At 37.7% G+C, this 14,722-nt stretch overlaps 1 protein-coding gene across 2 annotated transcripts in view; it reads left to right on the forward strand.

Moving 5' to 3' along the window:
• Window positions 1-14,722, forward strand: part of mark4a (MAP/microtubule affinity-regulating kinase 4a) — an 89,533-nt gene that overhangs the window by 33,636 nt on the left and 41,175 nt on the right. For both annotated transcript variants that reach the window (XM_061898076.1, XM_061898078.1), the window contains exons 2-3: window positions 339-536; window positions 5,381-5,434. In XM_061898076.1, the coding sequence (XP_061754060.1) occupies window positions 339-536; window positions 5,381-5,434 (252 nt within the window). The remainder of the gene's footprint in view (window positions 1-338; window positions 537-5,380; window positions 5,435-14,722) is intronic.

Genomic DNA, 14,722 nt, shown 5'->3' on the forward strand with positions numbered 1-14,722 from the left:
TAGAAAATGGATGGATGGATGAATGTTCCTGAAATGTTCATTAAACGAGTTTTGTGCTGTGACACTGTGTTATGTAATACTATCTCAAACTCAAACTACATTGTCTCTTCAATTGATATAACTATTTGAAAATGTTAATTAAAACATTTCTGCAATTTGGGTTACAGCTTATTAACAATGGGCCAAACCAACTACTGGATAACAGGGATCATTACGACTCTTTAGGAGTTGGTGGCCCTGGAGGTCCATGTTCAACTGGCTGCTTTTATGTGACATTGTTATTGGCGAAGTGTGACCCATGTCTTTCTTCAAAGCCCACTCTTTCATTTTTCTTGCAGCATGTGTTGCTGGGGGCCAGCCGTGCAGACAAAGCTACGAGCCAGTCCAGTCGTTCTCTCGGCGCCCGGTGCAGGAACTCAATCGCTTCCTGCTCTGACGAGCAGCCGCACATCGGCAACTATCGTTTACTCAAGACCATCGGCAAAGGAAACTTTGCCAAGGTCAAGTTGGCACGCCACATCCTGACAGGCAAAGAGGTAAGACACACAGTTTAGGAAGAAATATTATTTGCAGTCATGTAAGTGGTAATATGTGATACAAGAAAGTCCATGAGTCCGCATTTTTTATAATCCGTATTGCAAGAAGTAATTATGAATCCCTTTAGCCTTTCTCCAGTCAGTGTAACAATTACTGCATTTTCCGGACTATAAGCATCACCCACAAAATTTTCGAAGACAAATATATTTTAATATATATTAGTCGCATCAGAGCCGCAGTATGTTGTGAAATGAGATACAGTAGTTACATAGAAAGATTTTGTAAATGTTTATTTACATACCTTAATTGTTTTCAAACGGGGCCTTTAACACGGCAGTAAAACATCTTATCAAACAAAACAGAAAAGTAATTGGTATCATTATTCATCCTTTATGAGATAGAAGATATTCGCTTTTAAAATAAGTTTTTTTCCTTGTACTTTGTAAACACTTCCATTTTGAACAGTTTTTAAATTGGATAATTTTTGTACATTGTTTTATTTCTTTGCTTATTCCATTCCATTATCAAGCCATTAGCGAAAAATCCATAGATTAGCCGCACCTTTGTCTGAACAGCAGCTTTCAAAGCTTGAGAAAAAGTAGCGATGTATCTTTCGGAATATATGATTATCATAAAAGCACAAATATACATATTTATAAACAGAATTTTTACTTATCTCAATGTAACATCTTTCATTAGGGGTATAACGGTACGCCATTGTCACAGTTTGGTATGGTTTACAGTTCATTGTGGGTACAATAAGAGAACATATTCAAAATATAATCCTACTACATACCTTATGTGTGAACAGCTTTCAGAGTGTTTAGTATTTATTAAGGATGTAATGTTATGAACATTATATGACCAGAATAAATATGGTTATTATTATTATCACGGTATTGTTGAATGTGTTAAAAAAAGTAATCGGGAATGACGTTTACAGTGTCTTGTATTCATGTTTGGGCTTAATACATCTAGCAAATAGTGGCGCTATTTTCCAGTTCGTGATTAGTGGCACTAGTCACCAGCTCTAATTGGCGGCACTAGCGGCTAGCTAATAATTAATGATGCTAGCTGCTAGCTATCGATCAGTATGTTAGCTTTTTTCTCCAGGAAATGAGAAGTATCAACTTTCTGTGAGTTCATCGACTTGCGTTTATTAACCATGCCTTTACAATAATATTAAGTTAAAAAGGTAATATTAACAGCCTAGTATTCATAACTACTGCAAACTTATGGAAGGTAATTCTCCAATATGTAACATTCTCAAATGAAATAAAAACTAATATAAATAATGTAAAAACGCTAAAAACCTAGATATAGCACACAGGAAAATTAAAAGATATGTGTACAACTTCATGCATTGTCTACATTAACGATGCTAAAAGCAATCAAATAAAATTGCATGTATTTTGATACATGCAATTTTTTCTGAACAAAACATCCATATATTAGATTTGTAATATCAAGTGTAATATTTAATAATAGATCTCATTCATAATGAAGTAATGTCAAAACTGTTTTAAAAAACGCCAATGGCCAATAAAATCGGGACGCACTTTGACACCTGTGGTTTACAAAGATTATATTTGGTACAACAGTCGCAGTTTGAAAAGTGTGAACAATTATTGTATTGTTTGGAAATAAGAGTTATTGGTTAAAGTGCAGAATGAATTATTACAACTTCTAACCCAATTTTCCATCTCCACTTAACAGTGGCCGCACACTGCTTTTATCTTAAACGCCTGTCTTTGACGGTGTAGTTTACCGGAAAGGCCAAGTGTTCCTAAACAGCAGATTGTAACGACAAAAGTGTTTTTTAAAGTGCTGATTTCTCCTTAGCACTATCGTTTTAAAAAAAAGGTGTACTACAATCTGTTTACAACACATATTTCACAAAGGCTACGTTCAATTTCTTTTTACGGCCATCTGTTTTGAACATTTATCGCTGTTAGATGACGTATATCTTGAATAACCATGACTTGATTGTTCAGAAAATTGCATCAGATAATATATATACATATGAAAGAGACCTGGGTCAAACTGGAAAAATGTGGAATTGTTCTGTTTACGTTAACATGAAAAAACAGACACAGGTCACATACAGGAAAAAAAAATCTGAATTGCTTGTATACCGTCATGTGACTTCTTCCCCGAAGTGAAAATCAGTGGTGGTCAACCAAGCCAAGATGGCTGATGTATACAGCGAGCAGCTCGCAAATTATCCGAGTACAAACGAGGCTTATATATTCCTGCAAAACGCAGATACGCGCAAAAAAATCAAACTCTGCAATGGAATACATCCCTATATTTAAAAAAAAAAGATTTGTCAAGCGATATTAGGGATTAGAGGTCGCAATCCCAGACATATCGAACTATTGTGCTCCATGCGCCATTGTACGCAACAAAACAGAGGAAAACATGGAAAAGCATGGAGGTCTACAACTTCTTTGTGTATGACTGGGTCAAGGAAATTGGTATCAAGACTCTACCGGATAAATATGGATCGTTTTTGCTTAGGTAAGGTTGCATTTCATGATTTAACTTTGCGTCTACTGCCATTTTTGTTCCTGTTCCACGCGCCGTTTATGAGTGGCGTGTTTTTCCATATCTTTACAAAAATATAAATAGAAATGTCAACATTGTGTATGTGCTGAAAGCTTCATTTATGATTGCTGCCTTGAGTAAAAGCTTAACTCTTTTAGGTTTGGATCACATTTGCTTTCTTTTATTTAGACTCGCCAAGTTGGTGCTTTTCGAAACACTTGTAGCAGACATGTGTGTTTAAGAAATACAAAAAATATCAAGATAATACTTAAATGGGAAATAATAAAAATGTTAACCATATATCAAACAAACTTTTAACAAAGTGATAACTGCAATTTCCTGCATTCTAAGACTTGGAGCTGAATGCTTTTCTCATCCTTGTTTCGTAAAATCTTGCAGTCCTCCGCCCTTTTTGAGAGCCTCTAGAGCAGGGGTCACCAACGCGGTGCCCGCGGGCACCAGGTAGCCCTTAAGGACCAGATGAGTAGCCCGCTGGCCTGTTCTAAAAATAGCTCAAATAGCAGCACTTACCGGTGAGCTGCCTCTATTTTTTTTATTTTATTTCATTACTAGCAAGCTGGTCTCGCTTTGCTCGACATTTTTAATTCTAAGAGAGACAAAACTCAAATAGAATTTGAAAATCCGAGAAAATATTTTAAAGACTTGGTCTTCACTTGTTTAGTTAAATTCATTTATTGTTTTACTTTGCTTCTTATAACTTCCAGAAAGACAATTTTAGAGAAAAAATACAACCTTAAAAATGATTTTAGAATTTTTTAACACATATACCTTTTTACCTTTTAAATTCCTTCCTCTTCTTTCCTGACAATTTAAATCAATGTTCAAGTATTTTTTTTTATTTATTGTAAAGAATAGCAAATACATTTTAATTTAATTCTTCATTTTAGCTTCTGTTTTTTTCGACGAAGAATATTTGTGAAATATTTCTTCAAACTTATTATGAGTAAAATTCAAAAAAATTATTCTGGCAAATCTAGAAAATCTGTAGAATCAAATTTAAATCTTATTTCAAAAGTGGATTTTATCCTATTTAAAACATGTCATCAAAATTCTAAAATTAATCTTATCAAGAAAAATTACTAATGACGTTCCATAAATTCTATTTTTTATTTCTTCAAAAAGATTCGAATTAGCTAGTTTTTCTCTTCATTTTTTTTCGGTTGAATTTTGAATTTTAAAGAGTCGAAATTGAAGATAAACTGTTTCAAAATTAAATTTTCTTTTTTTGTGTGTTTTCTTCTCTCTTAAACCGTTCCATTAAGTGTTTTTTTCATAATTTATTCCCTACAAAAAACCTTCCGTAAAAGGAAAAAAAATGTACGACGGAATGACAGACAGAAACACACATTTTTATATATATATATATATATATATATATATATATATATATATATATATATATATTTATATATATATATATATATATATATATATAGATATATTTATTAAAGGTAAATTGAGCAAATTGGCTATTTCTGGCAATTTATTTAAGTGTTTATCAAACTGGTAGCCCTTCGCATTAATCAGTACCCAAGATGTAGCTCTTGGTTTTAAAAAGGTTGGTGACCCCTGCTATAGACGATCTCTGAAGAAACGCTTGTTCTTTTAACGATTTAAACGAATCATACAGCCGAAAACAACACAAGCATCGGGCATTTTGTCTTCAAGAAAGGCTAAATGGCACCGAGTACTCATTGAGAACAGAGCTAGCTTGACTACAAAACATATTTAATGCGCGGGAAAGTGAGGCCAACGTGACGTCCGTAAAATCCAAGCAGTTGACCAGCAGTGTTGGCCCTGCGATGAGGTGGCGACTTGTCCAGGGTGTACGCCGCCTTCCGCCCGATTGTAGCTGAGATAGGCGCCAGCGCCCCCCGCGACCCCGAAAGGGAATAAGCGGTAGGAAATGGATGGATGGATGATGGATGACCAGCAGTGTGAACATATTGCCTTCCTTTGTATTGTGTGAGAAATCAGAGATCCTTTATACTAAACCAAATGGTCCGTACCAAATAATATATAATTACAAATGCCTGTACATTTCTAATTTTATTATAGTTTTGTTTCATGCTTTTCATAGTTGTTTCAACTTAAAACTGAATTATAGAAAACTGACCATAACACTTAAAAATGCAGTAAAACAAGCTTCTAGCCTTCAAATGACTGAAATAACTAAAGTCAGGCAATACAAGCAGGTGTTTCCACACAGGGACAGAGGGATTATTATATCATGTTACTTATGTCCTAATCAAACATCTGTTTCATTTTTTTCCAGGTTGCAATAAAAATCATCGACAAAACTCAGTTGAATCCAACCAGCCTACAGAAGGTGAGTGTTTGAACAGTTTTAACTTTAGAAATGAATGCAAGACCTTCTCAAATTTGGTTTAAATCACTTGATTCATACATTAATCTGTTTCTTTCAAAAAGTAAACCAGCCCGAATAAGCCTTAAACGTTACAGAAATCCAAGGAATATGGGGGTTCAGAACTCCTGAGCTTTTCCCATTACTTCCTTGCAAAATAAACTACAATACATTTTAAAGTATATCAATCCCAACTAATTAGATACTTTATGGTTAGATGTTGAACAATCATTCAGCTAGGAGTTCCCAATTTCAAACTTGCCCTTTATTAGAAGATTAGAAGATTTTTTTTAAAAACACAACTGCTTTGAAAATAATAATATTCACACTCTCTTAACAGCTTGGTGGGAATTTGTGAAAATAACTGGGTTTCTGCTCACTCACTGCCAGTCTACGCCTATTTTGAACAATCCTGATTTTCTGCTCAACAAGAAACCATTGAATTTTCCAACATGATAAGGGAGTTAGATATCTTGAAGATATCAAAGGACACTGTTTTACCTATTTTAAAGACCTAATAACACAGTATGCAATTAATCCTAACAAATTCCTAGAATACATACAAATCAAATCTGTAATCAGTGCAGTATTCAACAAAACAACATGTGAAAGTAATCCCACAACTGTTTAATTCTTCAAAATATCTGCCCCTAAACCTTTATCAAAATTATAAGGTGGGACTGGAAGCGGTTGCCTTAGGGTCGGCGGGGGCTGTCCCTCACAGGGGGTGGTGGTATGCGCCCGGGGGATTGGGGGACTTGTCGCTGTCGGGCGACGGTCTGCCCATGCCCCTCTGGTGCCGGATCTCCTTGTGCTTCCTCCTTCCTCTGGGGCGTGGGGCGGGGTCTGGCTTTGGCCTTCCTGCGCTGCAGCTGTGCGGGGCCCGGCTGCTAGGGGGTTGGGGGAGGCTGCCTGACCCCCATGTGGTGGCCCTGGCGGTGCATCCCAACTCCTCTCTCTTTTGGATCTGTTTTTTTGTTTGTCTATCTGTATGGGTGCGTGCGTGCGTCCGTGTGTACTGAACAAAAATATAAATGCAACACTTTTTTTTTTTTGCTCCCATTTTTCATGAGTTGAACTCAAAGATCTAAAATGTTTACTCTATACACAAATGGCCTGTTCCTCTCAAATATTTTTCCTAAATCTGTGTTAATGAGCACTTCTTCTTTGCCAAGATAATCCATGCCACCTCACAGGTGTGGCATATCAAGATGATGATTCCTCAGCATGATTATTGCATAGGTGTGCCTCAGGCTGCACACAATAAAACTCTGAAATGTGCAGTTTTTCTTTATTGGGAATCTGTGAGGGTCAGAAAAACAAGTCTGGTGTGACCACTATTTGCCTCACGCAATGCAACACATCTCCGCACTTAGTTAAACAGGTTGTTGATTGTGGCCTGTGGAATGTTGGTCCACTCCTCTTCAATGGCTGTGCAAAGTTGCTGGATATTGGCAGGAACCGGAACATGCTGTCGTATACGTCGATCCACAACATCCCAAACATGCTAAATGGGTGACATGTCCGGTGAGTATGCTAGCCATTCAAGAACTGGGATATTTTCAGCTTCCAGGAATTCTGTACAGCTCCTTGCAACATGGGGTCGTGCATTGTCATGCTGCAACATCATATGATGGTCTTAGGTGAATGGCACACAACTACGGGCTTCAGGATCTCGTCACGGTATCTCTGTGCATTCCAAATGCTATCAATAAAATGAATTATCCATAACATATGTCTGCCCATACCATGACCCCCCCACCATGGGCCATTCCATTCACAATGTTGACATCAGTAAACCGCTCTCCTACACGACACCACACACGCTGTCTGCCATCTGCCTTAAACAGTGAAAACCTGGATTCATCCGTGAAGAGAACACCTCTCCAACATGCCAGACGGCATTGAATTTGAGCATTTGCCCTCTTAGGTCAGTTACGACAACAAACTGCAGTCAGGTCGAGACCCCGCTGAGGACGACGAACAAGCAGATGAGGTTCCCTGAGACGGTTTCTCACAGTTTGTGCAGAAATGATTTGGTTACACAAACCAATTGTTGCAGCAGCTGTCTGGGTGGCTGGTCTCAGACAATCATGGAGGTGCACTTGCTGGATGTGGAGGTCCTGAGCTGATGTAGTTACACGTTGTCTGTGGTTGTGAGGCCGGTTAGATGTACTGCCAAATTCTCTGAAACACCTTTGGGGACGGCTTATGGTAGAGAAATGAACATTTAGTTAATTGGCAAAAGCGCTGGTGGACATTCCTGCTGTCTACATGCCAACTGCATGCGCCCTCAAAACTTGCAACATCTGTGGCATTGTGCTGTGTGATCAAACTGCACATTTCAGATTGGCCTTTTATCGTGGGCCGCCTAAGGCACACCTTTGCAATAATCATGCTGTTTAATCAGCATCTTGATGTGCTACACCTGTTAGGTGTGATCGATTATCTTGGCAAAGACAAAATGCTCTCTAACACAGACTTTTTTCAGATCTGTGAACAATGTTTGAGACGAATAGGTCTTTTGTGTATATAGTATAAGTTTTAGATCTTTGAGTTCAACTCATGCAAAATGGGAGCAAAAACAAGTGTTGTGTTTATATTTTGTTCAGTGTGTGTACATATATAAATGTATATGGTGTGTACGTGTATGTATTTGTATGTGTGCATGCATGTAAATACAGTATATACTGTGTATCTATATACACATATAAATTATGTATATAATAATAATAATAATAATGGATTAGATTTATATCGCGCTTTTCTATTGTTAAATACTCAAAGCGCTCACAGAGAAGTGGGAACCCATCATTCATTCACACCTGGTGGTGGTAAGCTACATATGTAGCCACAGCTGCCCTGGGGTAGACTGACAGAAGCGTGGCTGCCAGTTTGCGCCTACGGCCCCTCCGACCACCACCAATCATTCATTCACCAGTGTGAGCAGCACGGGTGAAGTGTCCTGCCCAAGGACACAACGGCAGCGATTTTGGATGTCAATAGGTGGGAAGCGAACCTGCAACCCTCAGGATTCTGGCACGGCCGCTCTACCCACTACGCCATGCCGCCCCAAATAAATATGTGTATGTTTATATGAATGAATGTATTTGTGTTTGTGTATTTATGTACATACTGCATGTGTTTTTCCAGTATGTGTGTATGTGCATTAGGGTTGTCTATGAATGTTCGCATTCATCCAGGTCATTGGAATTTCAGGGCCTTCAATCGATCACAACTAGACTGTTTGGTTTGTGTTGGAAGATGTTTTGCCTCTCATCCGAGTAGGTTTCATCAGTCCGTGCTCATAGACTTAGATTGCTCAGATATTGTCTGCATACGGGTTGTGAGCTATAACGGTACTAATAAAGTACTGCGGTATTAATGATAAAAAAACGGTACTATACTGCTTTTGAAAAATACATCGACATGATGTGCGCCGCAGCGACAATGCTGGCACACAAGCCATGGCGCATATTAGTGATTTAGGGCTATATAAATAAACATTGATTGATTGATTGATGTCACAAGGCAATTGCAAGCAGAAACAATGTGAAGACAGACAAGAAAGAATGGACATATTTTAGCTTTAAACTTAACGATAGAGGTGGAGATATGCTCTGTAAGTGTTGCTTTAAAACATTGTTAGCAAGGGACTAATGTCACTCCATTGTGTTTTAGATAATCCTTGCCACCATGGGGACAAATAAACTAAAGATTCTTACAAATATCATGTTTATGAAGGTTTTCATTCATCCAAGTGATTGTAATCTAAACAGCAGTCAATCGATTGCAACTGGACTGTTTTGCCTCTCATCCGATTAGGCTTCATCAGTTCATCAGTATCATTCCTGCAGGACGAGGAATAGCTAAACATTCCTCACTACACACCGAAGGAAAATACAATAGCTCACTGCTAACAGCTAGCTATCGCTCTTTAATGTCAAAAAAATGGTGGGTCTACACAGATATTAGTTGTAACGGTATCAAGTACAAGAGTCTTATCTAGTCGATACTACAATGATAACATCGAAATGTTTTGATCACCACAAAATCTTTTGTGCTTTTTTGCATTTTTATTATGTTTAGCAACTCAAGAAATACGTCCCTGGACATGTGAGGACATTAAATATACAGGTAGACTCAAAACAGTGTCTGCAAAACAGTTTTGTTTTTTTAAAACACATTGCCAGTGGTAATCGATTATATTTGCGTCTCCTCCACAGTATTGTGGGTGTTCTAATAATCACCATTAATTGTGCATGTACACAAAGGCAGACACTAAATAAATTGCGCCCTTTATTTTCCTCATTTAAGAAACACAATCATCTGCGCACAAGCTTAGTAGATCAGCTTGAGTGCTATCAAGTTTGCACATGTTTTAATACATGCAAACCTTTAGTAGATCAGGCCCTTAGCATTTTGAAACGGTTGTATTGTTATTTAAATGCCAAGGAATATTTTGTGATATATAGTTAGCGCATAAGGTGGCAATGTGTGTTGCAATGGCAATTTTAAGCAGGAAAGGAATAACACCCAGTTACAGGGGCAGTCATAAATGTATATAGTAGGAATAAAGTAATAAGATACCAAGAAATCAGCATGTATGATGTTCTCCAACATTTAGAAGCAATTTTTCGTTCTAATGTCTTTGTCAGACGGGAAGAATTACAGTTTATGAATGTGTTTCAGTACTTGGGGGTTAATTTGGACCCTTCCCTATAATTTAAGAGGCACATTGAAAAAGTATCGAACAGGCTAAAATATAACGAGTAATTTTAAGCAAATTCGATCATCATTATCTAAAAGTGCAGCTCTTATGTTTTTACATACCATGATAGTTTCACATGTGAACTACTGCATAAGTAACTGGTCACAGGACTGTCATTTCTGAAACTTGTTAAATTCATGTCTCAAAGAGCATTAAAAATATTAGATAAGAAACCATTTTCATACCACCATTGTAATATCCTTCAAAAGTATAAACTTAACTTGGAAACATTTCCAATACTTCAAAATGTCCTGTTTGATTTAGAGTCTTACATGGGTTAGTGCCACCTAACTAAAATATTTTTTCAGACAAAAAAAAAACAGTGAGTCTCCTATTATAAGAACCAGACCCACTGCTGTAGGGAACTGTGAGATACCTCTTAGGTGTTCCTCTTATGGACAAAATGTGATTTATTTTCAAGGGAGTACACTGTGGAATACTTAACCACTCTGTCAAGGAATGTTCCAGTTTGCAAATTTGAAAGGTATTTGGAAATTGTGGCTCAGGACAAATCAGAATTGTTACCATGTTCAAATATGTCAATACAATCATACTTACATAGTAAAAGTTATGTACTCTTGTTTTTTTGCCAAATTCCATGCATAGATACACTTAAATATGCTTTTTTTGTTTAAATGTTCTATGCGTAAACATATTTTAATACTAACTACTTGTGCGATAGGGCTACATGCAAAAATACCAGCACTTTAACTTATATGTAAGAATTTAGCACATTTGCACTTTAGCACTGCAGCACTTTTCCATGCATTTTAACTTTTATGGTGACTTTATTCTTGATTTATCCTGAGCTCAGGTCATGCAGCAACTTACTGTTTGGTATGGGTCTCCATTTTATCTTGTTTTTAATCATTATATCTGAGCCTGTGAATTGTATAGTACTGTGTCTATATATACAGTATATATATATTTATGTACACACAAACATAGTTGGTGCATTGTATATATATATTTATATATATATATATATATATATATATATATATATATATATATATATATATATATATATATATAAATACATAATAGTTGACACAACGGTAGATCTTACTTTGGTTTTTGGCTGAGACCGGGGATCTTGGGCTTGAAAAGTTTGGTGACCACTGGCCTGCGCCATTCACTTCACACCGTAGATGATAATGATACTTATAAGAAATGTACTCTTTTTGCCGCCACTGAGGCAAGGGTTAATTAGTTTCAATCTTGCTAGCAAGGACCCTAATTTGCCTTGGGGAAGCGGTTTTGTACTGTGGAGGGATGTTAGCCACGAGTGTCTGCTTGTATCAATATGCATTATCATTACGATAGTATAAAAATCTCTATCATAGAATAAATGTAGAACATTTGTATCGTATATACCGTGCAATCCGATTTATGACTCATTTTCTTTATGTCTCTGGCCAACGTCACAAGTAAACAATAGCTATTTTCGGTTTCTGTTATGTTGACAACCACTTATTTAGATGTCAGTCAGGGGCGTCTACACAAACGGGGTGCACTGTATTGCCATCTGGAGACATCCAACTGATCACATGCACAGAAATGAGATTATCCAGTCAAAAAAAAAAGCTGCCCTGCTCGGCCATGTGTGGCTTCATGAGACTGAATCAGTCAGGTAACCGTAAAGTGCTCATGTGGTGAATAAAAGCTCCAAGAGAGATGAGGCTTTCAGACAAACCATCCAATCAACCCATATTTGCCCTTCATGCTGCTTATATGCACATATGGGCCAAAGTGTCTTACTTGCTGAACCGTAAGTCTGTCACTTTCGTGTTTGGTCCACTTGGTCCGCATGAGCTTCTCTGCTTGGGGCAAAAAGTGAATAGACAACAGAAGAAATCAATCAGGAATGAAAGGTCACATTTGTATTTGTGTAAGTTGTTTTAACATACCATTTTAAATGTAATATTTCCCTTTTATTATATTAGGTAGGTTGGATTTTATTTTTTTATATTAAAGGCCTACTGAAATGAGACTTTCTTATTTAGCAGGGATAGCAGGTCCATTCTATGTGTTATACTTGATCATTTCGCGATATTGCCATATTTTTGCTGAAAGGATTTAGTAGAGAACATCCACGATAAAGCTCGCAACTTTTGGTTGCTAATAAAAAAGCCTTGCCTGTACCGGAAGTAGCAGACGATATGCGTGTGACGTCACGGGTTGTGGAGATCTTCACATTTGAACATTGTTTACAATCATGGCCACCAGCAGCGAGAGCGATTCGGACCGAGAAAGCGACGATTTCTCCATTAATTTGAGCGAGGATGAAAGATTCTTGGATGAGGAAAGTGAGAGTGAAGGACTAGAAAAACAAAATTGATTCAAATGTTATTAGACAAATTTACTAGGATAATTTTGGAAAATCCCTTATCTGCTTATTGTGTTACTAGTGTTTTAGTGAGATTATATGGTCGTACCTGTACAACCTGAATGTCGGCCCCGCACCTTTCTTCAGCACCAGTCGACGGGTGGTGGCAATGCCCATCTCTGCCCTTCGCAAGGGACCCTCTTCCAAACACGATCTTTCGAAATGATCGCTGCATAATATATATATATATATATATATATATATATATATATAGATATATATATATATATATATAAACTTAGATTTATATGGCGCTTTTCACGACACTCAAGAGAAGTGGGACTCAACTATCATTCACACCTGGTGGTGGTAAGCTACATCAGTAGCCACAGCTACCCTGGGGTAGACTGACGGAAGCGTTTGTGCCTACGGCCCCTCCGACCACCACCTATCATTCATTCATCATTCAATCACCAGTGTGAGCGGCACCGGGGGCAAAGGGTGAAGTGTCCTGCCCAAGGACACAACGGCAGCAATTTTTTAGATGTCAATAGGTGGGAAGCTTACCTGCAATCTTCAGGTTTCTGGCCGGCCGCTCTAACCACTACGCCATGCCGCCTCGTACACTGTACTTTGTGTGTGTGGTCCAATCCAAACGTGTTCGCTTGACCGCTCTTTTTCATAGTAAAGTTTCACCGTCATCTTTCGGGAATGTAAACAATGAAACACCGGCTGTGTTTGTGTTACTAAAGGCGGCCGCAATTCATCGCTTCCCACCTACAGATTTCTTCTTTGACGTCTCGAATATTCATTGAACAAATTGCAAAAGATTCAGCAACACAGATGTCCATAATACTGTGGAATTATGCGATGAAAAGAGACGACTTATAGCTGTGAACGGTGCTTGAACAAAATGACGTCACGTGCACGCATCATCATACCGCAACATTTTAGCATGATACTTCCGCACAAAATTTAAAATTACAATTTAGTAAACTAAACCGACTGTATTGGCATGTGTTGCTAAGGTAATATTTCATCATTGATATATAAACTATCAGACTGCGTGGTCGGTAGTAGTGGGTTTCAGTAGGCCTTTAATAATGGTGTTAGTATCGATCCATTGTTTGTAATGATATTATACTACTATTATAAGTAATACTTCTATTGAAATACTGTGTTGGTATTAGGGATGTAACAATGTGAAAATTTCATATCAAGTTTATTATAACAAAAATTACCCTGGTTATCATTATTCACTTCAATTCAATTTATTGAGGGTATCCTCCTGAGATGCAGCATCTCGTTTTCAAGGGGGTCCTAACACAAATACAATATAACATAATACGCTGTATTGTTGAATGTGCTCAAAAAGTACTAACCCTTAATTTCTACAGAATGCAAAATGGCAGCAGAATGTTATTGCCACGGCGGCGTACTATTTCGTTTTTATTCAAGTCAATGCAACGTTCAACATCCCTGCGCTAAACATACGCAGAGCTTCTATATTTGGCTGTCGCCGCAACAAATCCGTTCAATTTAGCTGAAATCTTCTTGTGTTGGACAGGAAATCATGCACAAAAATTTTAATCATCCGGTTTACTTCCAAAATAGAGATTCAAGGTAGATTGTATTTTACACTTTGAAACGTCCTAATGGGCGGGGACGGACATGAAGTCAACTTGTCGAAGGTTTTTAGAGTCGAGTCAGTGCCGTCACAGACTCACCCGCGTGTGGCTATTGATGGACAGCAAACCTCGAGACGTGCTGCTGTGTTTACTTTAATGTTAAATTTATCATGTGATGATGCGCGAATTCACGAGACCTCATAAAAGCCTGCGCTATAATGCTGCACGGCGAAGCCGCAACTGAATGGTGGTGGGGATTGCCAGACGGCAAATATTTTTGTGGTTCCGTGGCAGCTACTTTTTGCTGCCATTCCACATCTTGTGAAAATCAGGGGTTTTACACCAACTGAAATCAATTGACCAAGTTTTTTCTTTCAAATAACAAAAATTAGAGATGCCCGATAATATCGTACTGCCAATATTATCGGCCGATAAATGCTTTGAAATGTGATATCGGTTTCAAAAAGTAAAATTTATGACTTTTTAAAACGCCACTGTACGCCGTGGTACACGGACGTAGGGAG

The sequence above is a fragment of the Nerophis ophidion genome, linkage group LG04, assembly GCF_033978795.1.
Source record: "Nerophis ophidion isolate RoL-2023_Sa linkage group LG04, RoL_Noph_v1.0, whole genome shotgun sequence".
Taxonomy (NCBI): domain Eukaryota; kingdom Metazoa; phylum Chordata; class Actinopteri; order Syngnathiformes; family Syngnathidae; genus Nerophis; species Nerophis ophidion.